At 47.0% G+C, this 26,363-nt stretch overlaps 1 protein-coding gene across 2 annotated transcripts in view; it reads right to left on the bottom strand.

Annotated features, from left to right (window-relative positions):
- Positions 1-6,728, bottom strand: part of Pli (E3 ubiquitin-protein ligase pellino) — a 97,886-nt gene extending 91,158 nt beyond the window's left edge. Inside the window, exon 1 of one of the 2 annotated variants that reach the window (XM_084583032.1) lies at positions 6,624-6,728. In XM_084583032.1, coding sequence (XP_084439158.1) covers positions 6,624-6,646 — 23 coding nt within the window. In that variant the 5' untranslated portion in view covers positions 6,647-6,728. Of the gene's footprint in view, positions 1-5,124; positions 5,144-6,623 lie in introns of those variants that run through there. The other variant, XM_084583035.1, reaches the window with a different exon arrangement.
- Positions 6,729-26,363: the final 19,635 nt, after the last annotated feature.

Genomic DNA, 26,363 nt, shown 5'->3' with positions numbered 1-26,363 from the left:
ACAAAATATGAACAAGAATTATCTGACTATGTAAAGTTCATTAGTGCAACCTGCTGCTTCCGTAATGTGTATAATTAATAAAAAGAATGGTAGTCTAAGCAACAGAAAAAAGGAACGTATATATAGTAAATGGCCTTATGCTGCAAAGTGACCAGGGAAAAAAGAAAGTTATAGAAATCTTTACTATCTGTATGTTAATTCCTGCTAAAGAAACTGAGCTGATTTACAGCCCATATACCTGGGGAAATGAAACACAGAAAAAAAAGAGCACTAAACAGCCACAATATGTGGGCAGGCACACCATGAGTGCTTTTACACTCTTTACTGCCATCAGGTGAGCTCTGATTAAAACTGATATCCAGGCTAGCTACAAGGCGTTGATGCAAAAATTTTGTGACAAAACGAAGACATGAAAGGGAGTGAAAATCTTGCACAAGGGCTCTAAAATGCACATCTGGATCTAAAAAGGGAATGAAATTATGGGTGGCAATAGCGCCCTCACCTCAAGCTCACCTAAAAACACTTGACATGTAAAACTACAACCACCCTTGTGTATGTGCACAAGCAGAGCACTACTCTGAAAACACTGATGCCTCCCAGCCCCACCTGTTAGGTTTTACAGGCAGGTTAGAGGGTTAAAGCTACAAAGAGTAAGACAGGTGGGTACGAGCCCATTTGTGCAAAATTTAGAAATAGTATCAGATGCTTTTAGGTTTCCACTGATTGCACATACTGCCCGAGCATTATGTACAAAGGTGACGGACCGCATATCACGACAGAGTTTGCTTTCTAGAGTGGCAACACCAATCATTTCGCAATGCCAAGAGCCCGACAAAAGCAGAATATCAAGAACAAATGCGTAAGTGCAATGTGAAAGAAATGGCAGATAAGTATAAATGTTTGCGATGTACGGAGCAGAATAAGGGGAACAAAAAAAGTGCCTCATTATTGTCATGCTGCCTAGATGATGGCAGCTGGTATGGTACATCTCTCTTCTGAGTGCCCACGAACACAGCACCTTAGCAATGGACATGAGTGTTCTCCGTTTCATCAGCACAATACTGGAAAGGATCTTGGAAGTCCTGTCACTTCACAGAAGTCTCTGAACTTCCTTAGAGCTTGAGCATGCATGCATTCAATATGCAGAATGCACTCAATAAGATGTCATTTTCATCGCATCAACCCCATCCATCAGATTCTGTGAATACAATCCCCTACCTGGCAACGTGGCAAGATCAGAAATCAGAATTTTTTTCCTTCCATCCACTTGGGGGGAGGGGGATGTAATACAATCAAATTTTCAATCTGCGTCCAATCAGTCCTCCTGCATAAGCCTTGCAGTAGCAGACCTTTGCTAGATTTCAGAACAGTAATGCAAAGTGTTCCGCTTTTCCCTATGATTTTCTACAAATATTTTTTATTTGGATTTGATAGCGCCATGGCTTCAAGCAAACGAGAATTCCAATATCACTCTGTGTACTGCACACAGGCGGCCCCCCCCCCGGTGCCTCTTCCACAAAGGAAATTCTTGTGAGGGCAGAGGCAACTTATCGGGAGATTCACGGTGCAGGCCACACAATCGGAGAGTTCAGTAAAAAAAAAAAAAAAAAAGAAAGAAAATCGGAAGCCTCCCAATCGATTTCGGACAGTTGGCACAGGTAAGGTGAGCCGTGGATCTCCACCTGATTGTCTCTGGTGAGGTGCTACTAGTTATAGGCATGTCTTTTATCAATTAATAAAAGTAACGATAGAAGGCATGCAAAGCAGGCAACGGCAGTGATTCAGTTGGGCAGATGGGATCAGAAGTATGGGGAAATAAGATGGCCACTGCCGGCATCAAACACGATTGTTTGCAGGGACACTGAGAGGACATCGGACTAGAGTGGACATAGTTACGCTGATGATGATGAGAAACATTGTTCGAGGGATAGCAACCAAGTATATACCTCCATTTGAAACGGCAACCCTCCCACAAGACTTCAGAATGAAACACGAAAAATCTATGCAGCGCACTGCCAGTGAAAGGAGACAAAGTGTACTGCAAGAAAACAATACCGAACGGAAGATTTCAGTTCAACAATCGTGCAAAGTCTAACGAGATAGCTGCACAAGTTCTCACACAGGCTGGGGATGTGAACACTGCAAACTTAGTCTCCAGAGCACAAGCACATAATGTGACAGAACGTGTCACAGGAGTGCTCCATTCTTGCCAAGCATCCCAGGTATTCATGCGACAAGACTGACAGTGAGCAACTCTTGAAACCGAATGAGCGCACAGAGGCAGAGAAAAGGAGATGGGAGCAGGCAAAGATGTAGTTTGAGCAGCCTTAACCGCAGCAGTGTGGAGGATTGAGGCTTTCCAGCCTAGACCATGTGCTGATGAAAAGACCAATGATGTTGAAGAGCGCGTACAAATGAAGCAGGTTAAAGCTTTAACTTCTGTTCTCTATAGCCTTAACAAAAAGGAATTAAGAGAGTGACTTTATTATTGTGCCCATCGTACCATTGCAGCTGAACAAGCTTGCAATTGCACAGCTATAAAATCAAACCTTTTTGCTTGTGGTGTTCATTTCATCCCCATTGCCTCAGAACACATCATTTAATTTTGCAAAAAGAAAAAAAAAAAAGGAAGGCAAAAGTGCACATTTTAACTCTCCTACAACACTTACGAGGCAAAGGGCACAGGGCCATTCCAAGAAACTACACATATAGTAGTGGCTTATGAAAAAACTCTGGCACAATTTTTCACACTAATGAGAATAGGGAGATTTTAGGCACTGAGACACAAGTGTAGTCATCACATATCAGGGTTTTTCTGTGCACTGTTACGCAACCTTCGGAGGTCACGAACATAAAACTGCAAGTTTTTAGTCGCCACTACCACAAGCACATGCTTGAAACAAGGCATTAGGAACATTCTTTTCCTTCCATGACACCTCAGTGCAAGCGCTTCAACGGGACACAGCTGGGGTTAACTCAACCCACGACAGAAGTGCGCCAAAGTGTAACCAGTGCCACATAGCAACCCAAGCTAGCAGAGCTATGTATATATAACCAGCTTATGGAATGTTTTACATAGTGCACCACTCAACTTCCCAGCAGAGCAGTCATGCACTCCTATTACACACGCTTGTATTATCATGACTGCGCGCTACAGCTTCAGAATGAGAATCACATCTGCAGAATTTGTATCGCTCTAAATATGTCTGCAATCTATACAACCCTAACTCAGCCCTGCGTTATTAATGGTGAACTCAGCCTGTTCTGTAACAGTGACTTTCTCACACATCTTTGCTAAAAAGAAATGTTCAAATTTGTGCACCCATACTGAAATTTCTCGGAGCCTCCTCAAGCAAAAACGGGACACTGAAGCCCTACATGCCTAATCTCCAATAACGTAAAAAATCTTCATGAAATGTAAAAAAAATGTGGATGCCATAAATGAGCCACAGGACATGGAGAAGGTCAATAAAATCTAATATATCTGTGTAGAAAATATTTACCGGCTACAAAGGCTGACACTAACTTTTCAAACCTCTCACAAAAACCCTCATGCAATCTTGCCAACATTATCAGCAGCACACATGCACGTGTCACATCGTCCCTTAACGCACTTAACTTGTCGAGAAGTTGGTTGGTTTGGCTTGGTGTATGAGGTTTAACGCCCCAAAGTGGCTCGGGCTATGAGAGGCGCCGTAGTAAAAGGCTCCGTAAATGTCAACCACCTGGGATTCTTTAACGTGCACTGACATCGCGCAACACACTGGCACCTTGCTTTTCGCCTCCATCAAAAAGCAGAGCCGTTAGATTGCGCTTCAGCACAATTGATGCAGCCCCAATAAGGGTGCCAAAGCAGCTGTGCTGTTGCAAATACATGTCACAGCAACTACATGACCGGACGAGCAGGGGTCAAAGTGAGACTTACGCGTAAAGGACCACTGAAAACAGGAACATTGCCTGTATCGACACATGGCAGCATTCTAACAAAAAGAGAGACCGCTCTAATCTAAAATAGAGGAAGACGAAAATATGAAACATAGCTGTTGCCAGGCGCATCAAAAGATTTCGAGAGTAAACTCTGTGTACTGGGAGCATTCTTTTTTCCACAAATCAAAGACGCTGTTCCACATTACCTTAAATCCCTAGCCCTTATCTGCATTTTCGGTGGATGTTTTGAATGGAGTGCAACAATTTTCTCAGGCACAGTCTCTTGCTGCTATTAAATCGTTAACAGATCTTTAAGGAGCCTGAGAATCAATCTTTATTCCAAACAATTAATTTGACAGAATTGTCCTCTGTGACTCTTTAGAAGTTGAGGCTTTGCTCAACCTGCGGGCAGCTGTATACTGTACAAATATTTTCTACATTTCTCAGATGGATCATACCTGGGAATCAATTGTGGCTGCACCTTGTTACTGCTTTCAGATCAGGCCTTGGCTTCCCTGCTTTGCTTACCCTTAAGGCTACAACATACTGTGAACAAATAAATTAAGGATTTAACATAAAGGTATCTGGGCCAGCCACAAATGACTCCAAGTAAAGTGAGACGGCTGTGCATTGCAGACCTTTTATCCATAAATTACCAGAGCATATTTGACACTGCCCAAGTCCCACCATATCAATGACCCTAGCAAAGGTCAACAGCTGCATATATCTCAGCAGCTGCAGCATATGAAATAGACGTTGCCTGTGGCTGAGAAACATCAACTGAGAAGTCTAACATTTAGATGACTTGTCGGAGAGCTACTAAAAATGGCAATGTTCAAAATTGCTGCCAGAAAGGTCTCATGAGCGATGCTAGTATACACAGATCTTGCTACAGCCATGACAGCCTGCACACAGTAGAATGGTTTTACACTGTCTGTTTTCTTCTAACAAAGTGTCCAGTCAGCTACAGACACACTAAAGATTTCAAAGGAAGGCAAACAATTTGACTCTAGGTTAAATTTGACTGTCTTTTTTTTTTTTCTTTAAACACAAAGCCTCGCCTTTGGAGCAGACAAACGTGGGCGAATTGTCTTGCTTTTCTTTTTCGCTCTGCTTGTATTTTTTTCTACAAAGGGCAGCAACAAGTGTAAAATCACAAGAATCGTGAATAAGCTGGAAGACGGCGGCACATATTACATATCCTCCTACGATACAATTTCAAGCATCTCGGTTCAAAAAAACCTGGTCGTTGGCAGCGCGGTCTACAAAGTGATAACGTGCCCAGCCATGCCGAGACATGCAGTTACCGAGAACCGTGTGATAACTCTCGGAAATTCCCTCCCCACAAGGTACGAAACAGACATATGAAAAACACAAAGCACGAAAGGAAAGGCTTCCAGGGGCGCATCTACACCCGTCCCACGAGAAAGTAGGAACGCCCGAACGTAAAATAAAAAAAAAAAATAAAATGAAACAAAGGCGACAGCGTCGTCGTCGTTTTTCCGAGGCCGTTACTTTTCCCGTCACGACTGGAGGGCGGGCGAACATGCAAGGCCGACGTTTCGGCGTGGAGCCAAGTTCGATGACCAAAACACACGCCCCAAACCGAGTAGCGACGCCGAACAAGGCCCACAGCAAGATATATGGACGCAATGTAAGCTGTTCTTGTCGCAGTCGGCGCGCATGTTCTAAACACGCCAGGGTCGGGTACGGACTTTGGAACACTGGTGCTGCTCGTGGGAAAAAACACGCGTACACAACACCGCCGACACATGAAAACACCTTCGCGAGAGGGATCCCGCGGCTCCGAGAAAGGTGCTTTGTTAGCAACTCCACAGCGTCGTGCTGAGTGCTAAACACGCCTCAGAGTAGTGCCCGCGTTTTTCTTTTTTTCTCACAGCGAGCTCGGAACGGCGAAAAATACAAAGAAAAAAAGTGAGCCGGTCAGGACAGCCTTGACTGATTTTTTCGGAGCAGCAGCCACAAGACCTGTCGTTGACTGCGAGCAACACAGCGGCGGCGGCTTGCGATCTCCAGCCTGCCTTCGCCAGACTATTATACAAACCTGTTCAACGCGCCCGCGTGCCCCGACAACCGACGTCTCCCACACGCGTTTTTCGGGGGACCCCGACAAAAACGTGGGTCGCGAGACTATACAGAAAAACGACAGCTCCGATATCACTTCGCGGCGAAAGAAAAATCTCTGGCTGAAGAGCAACCGCGGAGTGAAATACAACGCCAAGTGAGAAACCGAGCTGAGAGCTGTGCGCGCGTCGAAACGACCGTGCCAAACGATGTGCCACGGGGGAGTGAGAATGTTTTTGTTTGTTGCCACACGAGACCGAAAAAAAAAAGAAAGGACGGCCAGGGATTGCACTGCTCACTTTGTTGAATTAGAGCTCACTACCACATTCACATGAAGGGAGATACGGCGGTGTTTCCAGCGGAAACGAAACAAGCAGAGGTGAATAACGCAGCGAGGAGCGGTTTATTATCAAACGACTGTGCCGCCGCGGCTGCTGCTAGCAGCCCAAGCAGAGTCGTTGTTCGCGTGCAAAGCCGTTGCTACGGCACCGGTCGAGCGCGGATTGGCAGTGTCGCGCGTTGCACCGAGTGCTCGGACGTTTGCGCAAGCTCACGGCGACGAAATGCGTGCGATTCGAAGCAGGTAAAAAACGCACGAGGCGATAACTTACAGTTTCTGGTGGTCAGGCATCATCCATTATCAACACAAATGTCTGCGTACGCTGTTACGAGTGCCGCCACCTATGTTTTGTAACAGCTGCCAGAGAGCGCGTCATACAGCCGCTTGGTGGCGCGCCACGATCGCATTCTAAATTTTTGAAAAATGATTGCCGAAGAAGAAACTCGGCGAATTAAAAAGTTCAGTCTCTCAAAGTGTTAATGTTGTGCAGAATGCAACACATGCACACCTAGGAGTCATCGTTTAATAAGGCTTAGTTTATCTTTGTTTAAGAGAACACGACAGATCCTTCTACCATGACAGATCTCTGAACCGTCTGAACCAACGTTACTGCCGCAGTCTTTACAAGGCATTTGTAAAGTATCTGTGATAATTAGACGTTTCGTTTAAAAGATGACTTTCCCACGTTCCTTGTGATAAATTAGTCGTTTCACTTACAACGCTCATCATTGTCTTCTAAAGGCGGCAAATTCGAATAGTATGCACGTGCGCACTTTTGTGTCCGGCCGGCGCTTGAGGCTCCATCAGTCCATATTGTGATATCGTCTGCATAGATGCTATCTTATTAAGATGGGACGAAAGATATTTCATTGCAAATTTGAAAGTACAGGGGAGAGGACAGAATCCTGGGGCGTTCCTTTGCCCCCAGTACTGATGGACCTAAAAAAAGCACAACCCGAGAATGCCACCTACCGCACCTACACAAACCAGTGGAGATATACGTGGGAGGGAGCAAGGTATCGAGAATCAGCACCATTAGGATCCTGGGGTATTTCCTAAATAGAAAAAACACCAACATCTTTAAAAAGCTTCAGACGTATGTCGACCAGGTAACGGGGATATTCAGGCGAATCTCTCTCAGGAACAAATGCTTCAGTGAACACTGCCTAATAAGACTGATTCGTGCCATAATCAGCAGAATCGCTTATGCCTTTACCTTTATTAATCTCGATCCTGGTGAAGTAGAGAAGTTGCAGAAAATGATCAGAACGTCATTCAAAAGGGCTCTCTCTCTCTCCCTCCCCTCTCTCTCTCCCCCCTCTCTCTCTTTCTTGTGTCCGGCCGGCATTATAAAGCAATTTGTGGTGTTTCAGACTTCAACATACTTTTAGCTAAAAAAAAACACACTTTTGTTTAGCACCATTCGTTGCTTACCGAAGATAGAAAGCTGCGTGCTTAACTTCCTCCGCTCAATTTCTCTCACATGTGCAAAAATATGACAACGAAGGAAACTTGCACAGTACGAGTAGTATGGACACTGCCGCAGTAATCATTGCAAGGTAGATGATTGAACCCAATACTGTCGAGCCCATATGGTTTTCCCTTTAGCTTGTCTTTAAGGGTGGGATAAAAGTGGCATTATAACGAGAAAATAGCAAGAAAATCTCCTAATGCTTGGTATGATACATATACAGTGTTCTGTAGTTTTACCTGAATAATTATGAAACATCCTCCGGCCTCAACCGGACGTCATTTGCATGCCTTGAGGTTGTTCAATGGATAAGAAGCTCGGCTGTTGAGCCGAAGTACCCGTATTCGAGCCCGACTGCGGCGGCCGCGTTTTGATGGAGGCGCACCCAAAGGCGCCCGTGTGCTGTGCGATGTCAGTGCTTATTAAAGATTCAAACGTGGTATAAATTATTCCGGAGCCGTACACTTCGGCACCTCTTTATTTCTGTCTTCTACCTTCCGACCTTTCCATACGGCTCTGTTCAACTGTCCAAGGAGAAAGTGTGACAGCCACTGTGTCTTCCCTTGCCTATAACCCAATTTACATTTCACATGTTTCAGCGTTTTCCTCCAGTGATCCCATGTAAATTAGTTTTTATTGACCAATACCTCAAGCCACATTCCTTACGAGTTCCAATAAACGCAGACTGATCGACAGTCGAAAGCATGATAGGTCGGTAGCTGTCCATAAACTGGTTATATATATATATATATATATATATATATATATATATATATATATATATATATATATATATTAATGAGCGTGGGGAAACTCCAATTCTAACCAATAAAATTTGAAGTAGGACAGGGTATAAAACCGATTTAAATGTTTTGTAAAATTTGTTTGCAAGACCGTCAGGCCTCGGGGTCTTCTAAAGTTGTAGTTGGTTGGAAAGTTGCAGTTGCAGTTGATTAGTTTTTTTAGTGCAGCGGTGACGTAGCGGTAGAGCATCCGCCTAGCATGCAAGAGGACCGGGGCTCGAATCCCGGTGCCGCGCAATTCTCCACCGAATAAGGAAACAAAAAATTCGCGTGTCGATGGAATTGCAAATACAGGCTGCGACCTGATGGCGGTGAACACCTCTGGCAACGCACTCCCTCACCAGAACAGGAGATGGCCACCGTGGTGCAGTAATTGGCCGCAACCTCCCATCATTAGTCCTATAAAACCCCGGCCCACAATCACCAGTGGCTGCGGAACAACTGACAACGGCGGCGGTCAGACCTGTGACGCAGCAGGGGGTGCTAAGAAAGCCTGGCTCCGCTGGACAGGCCGCCATTGGAAACTGACCCTGGAAACGTCTAAAGCTAGAGCCCTAGCTAGTGAAGCTAGTTTAGCAGTGCTGTTAGAGGAACTAGAGGGTATGAAACGGGATGTCAGAGTCCTTAGTGAGGCTAGGAGGCCTGAATGTCGAAGGATGGGTATATACTGTGTTATCGAGGTTTACCAGAGAGGCGAGAACTAGACGTAGGCTTCCTTGTCAATTATAGTATACAGCGGGTAATATAGATGAATTCTATAGTATTAATGTGAGGGTGATGCAGGCATCGCAATTAAGCTTAATAAGCGATATAAACTGAGGGTTGTACAGGCCTATGCATCTACATGTAGGAATGATCACCAGGCAGTTGAAAGCTTCTACGAAGATGTACAATTGGCAACGCAAAAAGTAAGGACGCATTATACTGTACTAATAGGAGACTTCAATGCCAAGGCAGGGAAAAAGCAGGTAGGAGTCCAGGCAGTAGTTGGCTATAGCATTGGTTCTAGGAATAGCAGGGGGGAGTTACTAGTTGCGTTTGCAGAGCGCAGTAACTGAAGAATCATGAATACCTTCTTCAGCAAACAGAAGAACCGGAAATGGATATAGAAAAGTTCTATTGGGGAGACTAAAAATGAAGTGGACTTCATACTGTATTCAACACCAGCCATTATGCAAGACGTAGAGGTAATCGGGAAAGTACGATGCAGTTACCACAGGATGGTGAGGCCCCGAATTAGTCTAAATTTGAAGAAGGAACGCAACAGATTAGTAGGAAAGGAGTCTATCAATGAATTAGATGTGAGGGGGAGGGCAGAAGAGTTCAGGATCTCGCTACAGAATAGATATTCTGCTCTAACCGAGGATGGCGACATTACCCTAGGAGCAATAAATAATTTCAGAGATGTCATTACTGAGTGCGCTGTAGAAGCAGGCGGTAGGATAGTTAGAGAGGATACCGGTAAGCAGTCTAAGAAGACGAAAGACATGATTAAGAAAAGCCAGAGTATGAAACCATCCAATCCAACAGACCAGATAGAATTGGCAGAGATATCAAAGCTAATCAATAAGCGCAAAGTGGCCGATATAAGGAAGTATAACATGGAGAAAATTGAGCATGCTGTAAAGAACGGCGGAAGTCTTAAAGCGGTGAAGAAGAAACTGGGCATAGTAAAATCAGATGTATGCGCTAAGGGCCAAGGCGGGCAACGTCATCACTAATATGGAAAAGATAGTCAAAGTAGCCGAGGAGGTCTATACAGATCTATACAGTAGCCAAAGTAGTCAGGGCCGTAATGAGATTGGCGGTAGGGAAAAACAGAAGTTCCATCAGTGACGAAGGACGAGGTCAAGAAAGCACTAGAAACTATGAAAAGGGGGAAATCAGCTGGTTGGTTGGTTGGTTTGTGGGGTTTAACGTCCCAAAGCGACTCGGGCTATGAGAGACGCCGTAGTGGAGGACTCCGGAAATTTCGACCACCTGGGGTTCTTTAACGTGCGCTGACATCGCACAGCACACGGACGCCACTGATAACTACAGATTTGCTGAAGGACGGGGGGGGGGGGGATATCATGCTAGAAAAACTGGCCATCCTGTATACGCAGTGCCTGGTGTCATCGACGGTACCGGAACCATGGGAGAATGCAAACATTATCCTCATTCATAAGAAAGGGGACTCTAAGGACCTTAAAAATTACAGACCAATCAGCTTACTGTCTGTTACATATAAGGTATTTACTAAGGTAATCGCTAATAGAATCAGGACAACCTTAGACTGCAATCAAGCAAAGGATCAAGCAGGGTTTCGGAAACGGTACTCTACTATCGATCATATCCATGCCATCAATCAGGTGATAGAAAAATGCTCGGAATATAACCAGCGCTTATACATAGCATTCATTGATTACGAAAAAGCATTTGACTCAGTTGAAACCTCGGCGGTGATGCAGGCATTGCGAAATCAGGGGGTAGACGAGCCGTACGTGAAAGTGCTGGAAGATATATATAGTGGCTGCACAGCAACCATAGTTCTGCATAAAGAAAGTAACAAAATTCCTATAAGGAAAGGTGTTAGGCGAGGAGACACGATTTCCCCCAGTACTATTCACAGCTTGCTTAGAGGAAATATTCAGACTTGGAATGGGAGCAGTTAGGGATAAGGGTAGATGGAGAATACCTAAGTAATCTGCGATTTGCTGATGACACTGCCTTGCTAAGTAACTCAGGAGATAAACTGCAAAGAATGATTGGTGACCTAGACAGGAAGAGTAGAAAGGTAGGATTGAAAATCAATATGCAGAATACTAAGGTAATGTTCAACAGCCTCGTGAAGGAACAGCAGTTTACGTTAGGTGGCGAAGAACTGGAAGTGGTAAGCGAATATGTCTATTTAGGACAGGTAGCAACCGTAGATCCGGACCACGAAAAGGAAATAACATGAATAAGATTGGGATGAAGCGCATTTGGCAAGCACTCACAAATTATAACTATCAGCTTACCGGTATCGCTCAAGAGGAAAGTATACAACAGTTGCATCTTACCTGTACTCACCCATGGGACTGAAACGTGGAGGGTAACCAAAAGGGTTCTACTTAAGTTGAGGACAACGCAGAGGGCTATGGAACGAAAAATGACAGAGGTAACATTAAGAGATAGGAAGCGTGCAGAGGGGGTCAGAGAAATAACTCATGTAACTGAGATTCTAGTGGAAATTAAGAAGAAATGGACATGGGCAGGACATGTAGTGTGAAGAGAGGATAACCGATGGTCGCTTAGGGTAACAAACTGGATTCCAAGGGAAGGAAAGCGTAGCAGGGCGCGGCAGAAAGTTAGGTGGGTGGATGAGGTTAAGAAGTTCGCAGGGGTCAAGTGGATGCAGCTAGCACAAAACCGGATTAATTGGAGAAATGAGGGAGAGGCCTTCACCCTGCAGTGGATATAGTCAGGCTGGTGATGATTATGATGATAAATTGCATCTTTGAACTTTTGGCCATTTTACGTCGGACCTGCTACTGTGTTCCTGCTACTGCACTGTTTGAAGACTTTTTTTTTTTTCGTGTACTGAATATTTGTGTAACGAATTTTAAGTAGGACAAGGTGTTTTGTATTTGCAAGGCCATTCGGTCTCGTGGGTTTTGAAAGTGGGAAATGGTGAATTGCATCTTTCTTTTTTCTTTTTTTTTTCTTTTCTTTTTTTTTCTTTGGGGGGGGGGGGGCGCTGCAATCGCTATTTTTACATCGGGTGTGATTTCCTGCTACTGCGCCATTTAAAGGTTTATTTTTTATTAGGCTATAGCATCACTACCCTTTGTAAGCCAAGGTCGCCGTGTGTGGCACAAGCCGCTACTGCGCATACGCCGTAACAATGGCAACCAGCTGCGCCGTTCCATAGATGTTCAGCTGCTGCGATCGCTACAGACAGGAGCTCCCATACAAAAATTTCATATGGTCAGCTATCCTTTGTATGGTCGGCTATAGATATTTGGCCCAAATATCTATAGACGCTTCTATGGTTGTCTAAGTTTTTCTATAGCCTGTTCTACACAAGTAGATAGCCTATTGTATAGACTTATGGTTCCCTATGTACTGCAATGTTTAGCATTTTCTATGGTCAGGTATAAACTCTTATGGTCAGCTATAGAAAATCCTGTGTGTGGCCGGCTATAGATATTTGGCCCAAAAAGCTATAGCCGTTCCTATGGCAGTCTTTAGGTTTTGCTAAAGGCTGCGCTATACAAGTCTTTAACCGTTTCTATAGACTTATAGTTGGCTATATACTCTAGTCTTTAGCATTTTCTATGTTCGCGTAAAAACTTTTATGGTCAGCTATAGAAAATTCCTTGTATGGCTGGCTATAAATATCTGGCCCAAAAAGTTATGCCTACTATAGATGTCTATAACCTGTGGGCAAATTCTTGCGTCCTAATGTATTGCAGTCTTTAGCATTTTCTATGGTCAGCTATAGAAAATTCGCGCGTGCCCGTGTGTGTGTGTGCGCGCGCGCGTGCGTGTGTGCGTGCGTCATGCAAGTGGGTCATGCTCTACATCTTCGGACGTTTATTTTCAATTCGATGCCTAAATAACTTAAAATTGGCCAGCATTTCCCACGACTAAGGCCATCATGGGTCGGAAGTACTCACCGCAGGCGGACTTCCATGCGGCTACAGTGCTCCCACCAGTTATACCAAGATTGTAAGTCAAAAGATTGTAAGCTCGAGCGATTAAGATACTCATGAAAAAGAAAAAGACAAAGGCACTCATAAAACTTTTCCCGTGAACGTCTCTGAACAAGGTTAAAGAGCAAACTACATGGATGCATTGAAAATTCTACTCCAAACGAAATTAGAAAGAAACGGGAGCGAAAAAGACAGTAAGGGAGGCCAGAGAAACCAAGTGAAATCCTAGTGGGTTCTTTAAAAAGGTTAAATATACGCATTAGGTAGATTATAAAGGCACTTGAGGCACTACGAAGTTCCCAATGTTTAGCGCTAAGATTTGCGCGCCGGTAAACGTCCAATACACAGGGCGCGGTTTTTAACACAGAACCGCGCAGATTCGCACATATTAACATAAACAATGCAACAGAAACGCAAGAGAAGGGCAGAAGGATGAAAGCAGAAATTGAACAGAGTCTCTAAAGATAGTCTTTTAAAACTTGCGGAACGCCAAAAAAATAACGCCCCGTGTCACTGTAGTTTGTGCTGCTGATACGAGGCTAGCACCACGTCTTGATCACCAGTCGTTGCGTGCAACCTCTTTAAACGTATAGGCCGCACGCGACAGCACCGTAGTAGGAGTTCCCTGTCGCTGTGCTGGGGGCTCCTACACGCTGCACTTGCCCTGCACGTAGTCAGTTTGTACGAAGCAGCTGTACACGTCGGCAAACTCCGCAGAGTCGTGCAGCGGCAGGAGGCAGTGCTCGCGTGCAGAGAGTGGCCCCTTCGCGCCAACGGAGCTGCACCAGAGCATGCAGGAGCGCACGAAGAATGTGCGCTGAGCCTGGTGCCAATAGCCCGTCTGCGCGGACAAGGAGAATTTGAGTCGTAGTCATGAGAGAGACATGAGAGTTAACAATGAGCAAGCAAAGCGCCAACTGCGGCCCTGCAATAAAACTTTCTATATTACTTTAGGAGTTGACATGTTAAAGTGAAACTCCTCTGATATGTAGATATAAAGAAAAGAAATCCATATGCTCCGTATTGTTTAGCGTGTCATTTCTACGCTTTTCGGTATATTTTTTCGGATAAATTCTATAATAGTTCATTGAGTCACAGTGCGACAATAGGAAGTCCCATTTTCAGCTACGTTTTATGCGTAGGTATTTATTGACACTGTAGACCGAAACGTAGGCCCACGCAGAAAGGGAAATACAGAGAAAACGCAATCTCAATGCACGATATAAACGAATACCGGAAACGTGCCATGTTGCTAAATTATCTAAATGCTTGCCGATAGTACAAAAACCATAATTATCAGAAGGAACTGAAGTGCGGAACTGTACGCATAAATGACAATATATGTGCCTGACAACAAAACGTACCACAAACCATCACAGAATTTCAGGAATTTGATATGCAGAACAAGAGAAACTGTAAACACTTTGCATGTCTTTTTTTTTTTTTTAATGTGAGGCATTTTAGGATGCCTTAATGTCTTTTATGGATTTCATATGGGCCACGTTACGAAAGTGCACGTTTCTTTTGGTTTCTACATGATACAATCACGTCTCTATATGCTTTCTATAGGGTGTAAGCCATTTCAGGACTCCGTATGTTTCTTACTATTTCCATACGAGCCGTGCGGCCAACACGGCAGTCCTTATATAGGACGTTTCACTAAGGAATTTCCTGCTCTGCACTGCACATTTTCAGCAGCTGCCAGTTCTTCCAGCCATAGAAAAACCATAGTATCCAATCTGTCCTAAAGTCCACATGCCACAGTGGTTTTGATTAGTGCGTTTCCAGCATCACTGCATATATGCCTCCGCCATCAAGCATTCAGAAAGAATTTGCCCGCGGAAATTATTTTTCGCTTGCCTTAAAAGAAACACGATACCGTGATGCACCGAACGACGTATGTAACCCTGATTTTTACGAAATACAGAAGGACACGAAAATTATGCATACATCGTTTAAATCCAACCAAAATCTGCTATAAACTTCAGTTTAGTAAGAAAAAAAAAGCTTCTAATATTCTGTCTACTCTTTGACGTTTAATATTTCCCGCGCAACCAATTACCGGTTTGCCCTTCAGAATCCGAGCAATAACGTCTTTAGCAATATATTTTAGATGCGTCCTCTTTTCTTCGTATACTGTTTTTTTTTATGTCTTTTCAAGGTGAACATGCGAGCTTCCGTTTTGGATACCACTAGGGCCGTATTCCGAGTTTGCGTCGTTATCGAAAGTGTCGCTATCTCCCCGACCTCGAGTTATCTGATTGGAGGAAACCCCGGAATATGATGTGTCCACCTTTTCCGGTTCCGTATTGGCAACACCCAGTTCCGGCGTTTCGACCAATTAGATGACTCGAGGTCACGTGGGATAGCGACACTTCGATAACGACGCAAACTCGGAATACGGCCCTGGCGTGGCTGTACAACTTTGTTTTCAAGTAAGTGCGTTCCTGCTTCGACTACCTACGCCTTAAAACGACAACTTGCCGTACTGCTTACGAGCTACACCGCTACCTTGTCGGTCTCGTCGTATCGACCACGTTGACACCGATTTATGTCGGCCCTTCCCGTGTACTGCTTTTTGCAAACGATGGGTTATTGTTGCAGTTGATCATATGATCACGTATATGCTGAAACGCACACGCTCCCTGTTGCTACAGCTAGCGATGTGGCATTCTTTCTTCTGCGGCGGTTCGTCCTTAGACATGGTGCACCTCGTGAATTGCTCAGCGCCAGATGCCACGTCCTCTTATCTGATGTGATCCAAGCTCCGCTCCGCGAGTGCAACGCAACTTCTCGGACCACCCTCAGACATAACGGCCTAAGCCCCACGAACTGGAACCTTAATAGTTTTCCCTTATAATACGTTCACCTAGAATGCAGCTGTAATATTGGTTTTTGTCATTGAATTTTTTTTACGGTCGACATCCCTTAATTCCAACCGACACTGTGCTGCCCTACCCCCCTGACACATCTCAGTGCACCACAGTCTGTCAAGCTGCCAGGCACGCCGAATGTTACCGCCAGGTAGCACGGCCCCTCGCAGTAGCTATCCAATGCACCCAACAGGCCTGCATACGTCTGCCCCACATATTCCGCCTGGCTTCTTTGTCTGGCCGTGGCTTCGTCTAAGGAGATTATAATAGAACTTTATAACCTCCTTGGCTCCTTCCTACTGCACCCCGTCTCTTCAGAAAACTTCTTGCAAGATATCAAGGTCCCTATCATGTCTTGAAGCGGACATCTCCTGTGGCCTATATATGTTGCTGAGCCACTGTTGTCGACGCAGCCTTTAGCCTCTGAATGTTTAGCGCCACAAGACTTAATATAAACCCGTTGTCTCGTCCGCCACTTCAGCCGCCAGGGGGGCTCCTCTTCTGCCAAGGGCCATTGTAAAGATGACAGATGTACGTATGAGCGGCCTGGTGAACGCCGATCGCACGCTCCAGGCAGGGCTCGCTAACCTCGGACTGCTGTTTTCCCTAATCCCGTTTGCAAGCTTATCAAAATGACCTCCCACCTCCTCCTTACATTAGTTTTATTGGCAATAAATTCGTCTTTTGCCGCGCGCATCAGCGTAGCCACAAAGAGTCAAAGTGTTCTCCGCCAACAAATTGGGGACACAAATGGCTGTTTCTGAGCATGCTCACGTTTGGACATTAGACTAAGGCACTGCTGAGAAAAAATTCACTTCAACATTTTCCCGCCCCTCGACCTAAATTCGTAACTTTTGCAGCAAATCATCATCATCATCATCATCATCATCAGCCTGACTATACCCACTGCAGGGCTAAGGCCTCTGCTATATTTCTCCACTTAACCCGGTTCTGTGCTAGCTACATCCACTTGACCCCCGCGAACTTCTTATCCTCATCCGCCCACCTAACTTTCTGCCGCCCCCTGCTACGCTCCTTCGCTTGGAATCCAGTTTGTTACCATAAGCGACCATCGCTTATCCTCTCTTCGCACTACATGTCCTGCCCATGCCCATTTCTTCTTCTTAATTTCCACTAGAATGTCGGTAACTTGAGTCATTCCTCTAACCCACTCTGCACGCTTCCTATCTCTTAATGTATGGTAGGGGTATACCCCTACCATTTTTCGTTCCATAGCCCTCTGGGTTGTCCTCAACTTAAGTAGAACTCTCTTGGTTAGCCTACACGTTTCAGTCCCATAGGTGAGTACAGGTAAGATGCAACTGTTGTATACTTTCCTCTTGAGCGATACCGGTAACCTGTAGTCATAATCTGCGAGTGCTAGCCAAATGCACTCCATCCCAATCTTATTCTTGTTATTTCCTTTTCATGGTCCGGATCTGCGGTTACTACCTGTCCTAAGTAGACATAATCGCCTGCTACTTCCAGTACTTCGCTACCTAATGTAAACTGCTGTTTCTTCCCGAGGCTGTTGAACATTACCTTAGTCCACTGCATATTGATTTTTAAGCCTACCTTTCTACTTTTCCTGTCTAGGTCATCAATCATTATTAGCAGTTCATCCCCCAAGTTGCTTAAAAGGCAATGTCATCAGCAAATCGCAGATTACTGATCTGTTTTCCATCTACCCTTATCCCTAACTGCTCCCATTCCAAGTCTGAATACTTCCTCTAAGCAAGCTGTTAATAGTACTCGGGAGATTGTGTCTCCTTGCCTAACACCTTTCTTTATGGGAAACACTTTTCTTGCCTAACACCTTTCTTGCAGCAAATATGGCCCCGTAATTACCGTCTCGTAGTCAAAGGAGGAGGATAAGCTTCCCTCCGGATCTGCACTTAATTCCTGACATGCTCCAGTTTACTTGCGAAATCGGCCGGTGGATGGCGACACCAGTGTTCAGTTTATTGGACTTTCTTTTGTAGAGCATTTGGTCCGGATGCGGTCTGTTCTTTCAGGCAGGTTTAAGTTTTACACTTGTTAAAATAGGAGCAGGAACATTACCGCGATATTACCGCGATCACACGACACCACTGATCGTCCCCATAAAGAGTTATAGCACAGCCTGGTCAGCGATCTGCTACGGTGATCAGCTACCACGTGCCGTCAGTACGCACGCGCTGATTCGTCCCGACGTGGCAAGCATGAGCGCTGCCAGCAAGTGGCCATTCGGAACCCTGAAAGTGATCTGCACATGCGCACTGGGGGTCCATGGCAAGGGATCACGCTAGCGAACCGCTAATAGAGAGCTTTAGTTTACCGTAATCCGCGATCCGCTACCGTGATCCGCCACCGCGCGTTCCACTGCGCGTTCCACTGCGCGTGCTAAGGTTCCCTTATGCTGATAGATTGGCGCCACATACTTGATGTAGGCACATTGACCTGCCGCGTCGGGACCAACCAGCTTGTGCGCCCCGCCCACGCGTATTAGAGGGTCACGGTGGCGGATCGCGGATCACGGTAAGCTAAATCTCTCTAATAGCGCTATGCCGAACCTTTCTAATGTCCTTTAAAGCAATTTCGGGCGACGCACCTCTTCGCCGGCAACCTCCTCAAATCGTTTGCGCATGGTGTGGTACGCGAGCTGCAGTCCCGACGCCCAGGCAAACAGAGTGGCATCTTCGTCGGGCGTACTCATTGACGAATTGTCTGGTGACGTCGCAGAGCCCAGGCGTTGCCGCAGTTCCTGCAGGCAGGAAATCGACCGGTTGCGCTTTTCGCGCATCTCGTCTGTCCACCAAGACTTCGGGGCCCGGCTAGGCGTGGACGTCGCTGGTTTATCAGTGGCAACGGCGGCACGGTCTGGTTCTTTGATTATGGCCTGCAAGTGTTGCGGGTGATAGAGCGGTGATATACAATAGTCGGCTTTGTTGGACCGCAAAAAAAAGCAGGTGGGTATGATAAAAATGTTAGGGCCCCACTTAAGTCGCCTCACGTGTACCAAGGCGAAAGCTTTTTTGCTGCCCTTGGTGCGATCCTGGACAGGAATTGCACTACGCGGCGTTCTACGAAGATATGTGCAGTAATCAGATTTTGCAAATCTAAATTGCCTACGCTTTCGCCCCGCCGGGGTGGTGCAGTGGTAAGACGCCCGACTACTGTGCCGGAGTTCCCGGGTTCGAACCCGACCACGGCGGCTGCGTTTCGATGGAGGCGAAACGGAGAGGCGTCGTGTGCTGTGCGATGTCAGCGCACGTTAAAGATCCCCAGGAGGTCGAAATTACTCCGTAGCCCTCCACTACGGCTCCTCTTTCTCTCTTTCCACTTTCATTCCCACCTTCCTCCCTTCCCTTACGGCGCGGTTCGGGTGTCCACAGTGCAAGTGTGACAGTTACTGCGCCTTTCCCTTCCTGTGAACCAATTTAACTACGCTTTGTATAAACTATAGGATACATACGGAAATGCCAAGGAGCTGTTCAAGAACACTGCTTACATCCCATAAAAAAAGCTCTTGTTGTTGTGGCTGTAGGAAGACCGAAAAGAAAATGCGCGGTCTGCTACTGGCTCTGTAGCTGAGCCACACCCGCTGCCTCATGCAGACAGAATAGAAAATAGAGGAGTAAGAAAAGGAAGAGGGAGAGAAAGACGCGCGCCGCAACAACAACCGTCGTCCACCACCGAAGCGGTGGCGGGTGCAATGACGGCCTGCAACAGATAAAAATTCGGTGGCAGGCAAGCCTCCGCCGCAAGCGGTGGTTACCCACCTGCCCCAGGTGCACTCATCAGTGCCACCCCTGTCACGAAACGCAGCACATTGGTCTCACGTGTGCGTGAGTGGCGTCCGTGTGCTGTGCGATGTCAGCGCACGTTAAAGATCCCCAGGCGGTCGAAATTACTCCGTAGCCCTTCACTACGGCTCCTCTTTCCACTTTCACTCCCACCTTCCTCCCTTCCCTTACGGCGCGGTTCAGGTGTCCACAGAGCAAGTGTGACAGATACTGCGCCTTTCCCTTCCTATGAACCAGCCAGCCAGCCAGCCAGCCAACCAACCAGCCAGCCAGCCAGCCAGCCAGCCAGCCAGCCAGCCAGCCAGCCAGCCAGCCAGCCAGCCAGCCAGCCAGCCGACCGACCGACCGACCGACCGACCGACCGACCGACCGATCGATCGACCGACCGACCGACCGACCGACCGACCGACCGACCGACCGACCGACCGACCGACCGACCGACCGACCAACCAACCAACCAACCAACGGAATTGAACGGCGGCGCAACACGGAAACGGACACAGACAAGAAGGGGACACCACATGCGCACATGTGGTGCGCATGTGGTGTCCCCTTCTTGTCTGTGCCCGTTTCCGTGTTGCGCCGCCGTTCGATTCCATCATGCACCAACTCGCCCCCCAGGCCGTTATTCTGAAGTACCTTTCTTCTACAGTGGACCCTTTTATGTGTTCTAGTGCGCATGTGGTGTCCTCTTCTTGTCTGTGTCCGTTTCCGTGTTGCGCCGCCGTTCAATTCCATCATGCACCAACTCGCCCCCCAGGCCGTTATTCTGAACCAACCAACCAACGTGTGCACGAAGCCGACCATTTAAAAGGACAGATCACTTGAATTTCTGCGTTTATTTTTTTTTTTCTGGTGCAAGGGAAAGATTGCTTTCTAAAGTGTTCGATTCCATGGCGGGCTTGGTAGAAACGCTGCACAAAAGTTTTCCCGAGTTTTTCAATCAGTGCTTGCGCCCGATTTTTTTTTTTTTTTGTAGTCTTATGCTGCAAATCATGATCAGCAACTGCGATGACGACTGGCGGTCGACAAAAAAGACGTATCGAAAACAAATAATAATTTCACTTGCCAGACAGTAATTAGACATTTTAGCGTAGAGTAGCGTCCTTTCAGTTTCCACTCAAGGCTCTTAAGGCACATTAACGTACGCCTCGTCGACGAAAGTTTTATGGGGCACTATCGCCGCTTTATCCACGGAATTCAAAATACTGTGGCGCCATCTAGTGACAAAAGCTGAAGGCATTCCACTCGCGATGCGAAAGGAAAGGTCGATTATCTCCAATCTGGAAGAGAATACAAAAAGCTTCTAAAACTTCGTAGCCTCACTGCTGAGGCACGCCGCTATAGCAAACGCCTTAGCAGAAGTCGATGGCTTGACTTTTGTAGCACTTTATCCTATAGGACCAACACCAGCAAGCTGTGGAGAGTATTCCGGGCCATGAACGGCAAGAGCAAATCCGCAAATACCGGAGAAACCCTTCTCCTCCGCACTAGTCAGACTGCTACCGAGCTTGAACAGGAGGCAGCCCGCACTTTCTTTCCGCAACCCGCCTCACCACCCCCACCTGACATCTATGCACCTGTTCCATCCACAGACTCTACTGGCATTAACGCCCCCTTTAACACATTTGAATTCGAATATGCTCTTTCACAAGTTAAAAAGAACAGCGCTCCCGGCAAAGATGGCATCACTTGGAGCATGCTCCGGAACTCCAGCACACCTACTAAGGAAAAATTGCTTGACCTCATCAACCAGCACTGGGATACGGGCTGCCTACCACCACATTGGAAACACTCGGTAGTCGTCCCCATTCCCAAGCCTGGGAAACACCCCACGCAACTTGCCAACTTGCGACCGATCTCTCTAACATCAACCGTCTGTAAGCTAATGGAACGCATGGTCACCAATCGACTTACACATTACCTTGAGACCTCAAATTACTTTCACCCGTTCCAGACTGGCTTCCGCCCTCAGCTAGGAACACAGGACAGCCTTTATCTTCTACACACCAACCTGAACAGAGCACGCCGATGGTGCAAAGGCCGCCCTGACATACTCGTAGCTGTCGATTTACACAAGGCGTTCGATACCATCAGCCATCAAGCCATTGTCGACGCGCTAATCCACACTGGAGTTGGAGCCCGCGTCATCAACTTTGTGAAGTCCTTTCTGAGTAATAGAACCTATGAAATTCAAATCGATACCAATCACACGGCACAACATTTTACAAACCGCACGGGTGTGCCTCAGGGCTCAGTCATTTCCCCCACCTTATTTAACATCGTCATGGCGAAAATCGCATGGCAACTAGACAAAATCGATGGCCTATGGTTCACAATATATGCGGACGACATCACGCTCTGGACCACGTACCGTAATACGGCTCGAGAACAAACGGAGACGCTGCAACGAGCACTACATACAATCGAGATTGAACTTCATTCTACAGGCATGCGTCCATCCCCAGAAAAAACTAAATTTCTGGTCATACATCCACCGCCTGGCGGCGTGGACGTCAACCTTCACTTCGGCGGTCAAAACATCGCACAACCCCCCGAAGGTTATCTCCGGATACTTGGCGTTCCCATTAATCAGCATGGTACTGCTAAGGATTGGATCCTTCAGCTAAAATCTCAATGGAGGCCAACGCTCCACTTAATCAAACGGCTCAGCAGCAAGAATGGGGGCGCAGGGACGGAGGTAGCGCGTCGCCTCACCGTCGCTATTCTGCTCGCTAAGCTCCGCTACGGTGCCCCTTACTTTGACTTAACCGCAGCCAATTACAAGACACTTGGCTTACTTTATAACTCTGCCTTGAGGGTTATAACTGGTCTACCCGTACACACGCGCATCACGGAGCTCCACAGATTCGCTCAGCTCCCACCAGTGGATGCAATTATTGCTACGCACCGAGCCAATCACGAAACTCGCCTGCGTCACACACCCAACGGGCATCGCCTCCTCACTCGAATCTTTGACGAAGCTAACCTACACTTGCCCATATTGGACCACCTTACAGCACCATGGACAGAAACATTGGTAACAGATCCAAAACCCATTCCAACCAACACCAAAGGACCAGGAAGAGATCACCGACAACGCCACATAATTGATACACAAGACCAGCACATCGGTCTCCGCATTTATACCGACGCCGCCCTATATCATGACGATGACACCGGCATCACGTTTGCAAGCACTGCTTGCTACCAAGAGGGTTCACAGCTGCACGCCACTAGCCACAGTGGTCGCAGGTACTGGTCCGCAACTGAACTCGAATTAACAGCCATCGACGAGGCCCTTCAACACTGCACCAAAGGAACAGATCGTTTCATCCACATCTACACCGACAGTCAAGAGGCTATAAAAACCCTGAAAGCCCGTTCTTACAAGACCTCGGTACAACACAGCATCAAAGAGCGCTGCCGATACCTGCGAGAGACCTCACAAGTCTCGGTACGAATACATTGGACACCTGGACATCACGCACAAGGAACCGGGAACAGAATGGCCCACGAGGCCGCTGGCGCGCAGCTAGAGGAAGACCGCCGGCATAGCCTTGATGTGGGCCCGTCCAACTCGGACCACCCTTACTGTTCTCCCGTCTCCTTCATCATACCGGACTCTGTCATCACGCGGCTTAAACATGAGCGGAGGGGTTTGTTGCGGGACCTTGTCCCCGGTATTAATCCTCCGATCCCTTCCGGCCTCTCTCGTCCAGCCCAAGTTCTAACTCACAAGGCGCGAGCCGGTGCAGCGTACACACCGGACATGCTGAGTCAATGGCGCCGAACCAAGATCAGCTGCCCCAACTGCCCTGCTGACTCCGTTGACCTGCAGCACTTGGTCTGGACGTGTCCTGGCACGGCTGGCCTCCGCGCACGCTACACATCTGCCCACCACATTCAGAGCTACGAAGACTGGACAGCCCCCAATACCAACGCCAAGCGCAAGCTTAGTGCCCTGCTAGACTTCATGTCGGAGTCTGGCGCCCTCAACCTCACCTAACCCACCCCCTCCCCCTCTAGGCCTCAGGTCATCCTCATCAATAAAGGTTTATGAATGAATGAATGAATGAAAGGAAAGGTAGCTTTTTTTTAAGGGCGTACTGGAGAGAGCGCATAATGTAATAACACGTCACAAACACTCATATAAAACAGTGTGTAGTCACGTGGGATACTACAGCGACACTAATAGGGATTCTCCGCAAGATGGCACCTCGGTTGTTTTTATGCGATTTTCAATGCCAAATTAAAATTTTAAAGCCTCTTTTCTTTGATATTGTCGTGCTCGACATTACTATGAGACATGATCTTTTCATTTCCACCACAATCTCAAGACATATTTTAGCCAGTGTTCTATATCTTTAATTGACAACGCGCATACCAGCTCATTTTTCGTCGGTCATGTTTTCAGGACACTTTTATTTACCTTGGCGAATTACTTTTAAAGTGAATTGGTTCGAACCAGGCCCACTGACATATGCCTCCTTTTTTTAAAGGGAAACCTTTTATTACTCCCCTCCGCAACTTCTTCGTCGTGTTCGCGTGTTTGACCTTGAACTGAGGAGAAACCACGTGGTAGCTGTGACGTCACCCGAGCGCCACCGCCGAAACCGAGGTTACCGCGCACTCGCCTCTGCCTAGTCACGTGACAGCCATTACGTCACTCAATCGTAGCTACTCCTGAGCTGCCACAGGTCGTTTTTCTCCATAAAGCGCTCAAATCGTGTCTGGACTACATGCTCCATCAATTTTCCCATGCATGAGGTTAAAGAAATAGGTCTTAGATTCTTCTAGCTTCAAGGATTTTCCCGGCTTTGGGATTTGTGCATGCAGGACCTGATGCTCCGACTAAAATACGACATAATCGACTCGCGTTCTAGAGACGCCAAAGTGATTCTCGGCCTGGAATTGACAAAGGCTTAAAATTAAACACGAAGCGATCTTCCGCGGTCTTAAAGAAATCGGAGTAGGTGCATGAACATACGAGTGCATCAAGGACGTTTTGTCAAACAGAACTGCCTGCATGAAGTTCCAAGACATGGGAGCAGGGGGACGCCGCAGGGCTCGGTTCTCTCCCCTTTCCTTTTCAAAGTGGAGATGAGGGGCCTTCCAGAAGCTCTGATGAGCATAAAGGGGCTAAATTTCAATATTTATGCGGATGACATCAATCTCTGGATTAACCAGGGTAGTGATGCGAGCATTGAGGAGCGCCTGCAGGCGGCGGCGGACACTGTCGTAGACTACGCTGCCACTAGGGGTCTATCATGCTCGCCGCGAAAATCGGAATTATTCATCTATAACTCAAAAGTCAATCCGATGCAAGCGCAGCTGGAAATCTGACATTAAAGTAGAAGGGAAAGCAGTTCCAAAGGTAGATCAAATCAGAATCTTAGGACTAATAATTCAGGAGAATGGATATAATGATGGGACAATCAAGCAACTACAGGGATTCGCCACGCAAGACATCGGCATATTTAGAGGGATCGCGTTGAAAGGACGGGGCCTAAAGGAAAGAAGCTTGCTTAAACTAACCCAAGCTTACGTACTAAGTCGCGTGAGCTATTCCACGCCGTTCTTAAATATCAGGTCGGAGGAGAAGAGGAGACTAGACTCTCTCATTCGACGGTGCATAAAGAGGGCCCTGGGCTTACCAATTATTACATCAACAAATAGCTGGGACGAAATAGCGCAGAGTGTCAGAGTTTCGCAGCTGGAAAGATTAAGTCGAACGACCACGGGCAGAACTATTCTCGAAATGGTAGGCCTGCAGACAGATTGGGGACTACGAGGAAAATCAAGCATCCCACAGGACAGCTAAGAAAATCTCCCTTCTCGTAGCATGCATCCCATATTCAACACAGAGAGGAGGGAGAAGAGAGCAGAAGCACTAATCAGACGCTTCGATTCGATGGACAGCAAGTCGGTTGCGTACGTGGATGCGGCAAGTGGCAAAACGGGGGCGGCGGTCGCCTCGGTGGTCGACGGTCGAGGTGCCCCGGTATCAGCCGCCACCATTATAGAAGTAGCCAAACGGAAACGGCTGAAGAAGTTGCAATAGTGCTCGCTTGCGTCGGAACGCAAGCCAATTTCATAATCAGCGATAGCAAAACGGCCATTTGTAATTTTGGAAAAGGTAGGGTCTCGCCGGAAGCGGCAAGGATTCTGGCCAGTAGACGACTAAACAGAAAAATTCGCCTAATATGGACCCCTGCACACGCTTCCCTTCATGGCAACGAAGCGGCCCACGAGTTAGCCCGAGCTCTCTACTTCCGGGTAACTATGGAGCCGCCCGACTGCCGGAACATGAACGAGCGTCTGCAAAATTATACGGAGATTCTTGAATATTGCAGGTTAAGCAGGACACTGGTGCCACCACCGGATAAAAGTCTAAATAATA

Source organism: Amblyomma maculatum, chromosome 10 (genome assembly GCF_055883805.1).
Source record: "Amblyomma maculatum isolate TAMU_Amacu chromosome 10, ASM5588380v1, whole genome shotgun sequence".
In the NCBI taxonomy this organism is placed as follows: domain Eukaryota; kingdom Metazoa; phylum Arthropoda; class Arachnida; order Ixodida; family Ixodidae; genus Amblyomma; species Amblyomma maculatum.
Note: the sequence above shows the minus strand (reverse complement) of the source record. Positions and strands in the feature narration are given on the sequence as shown.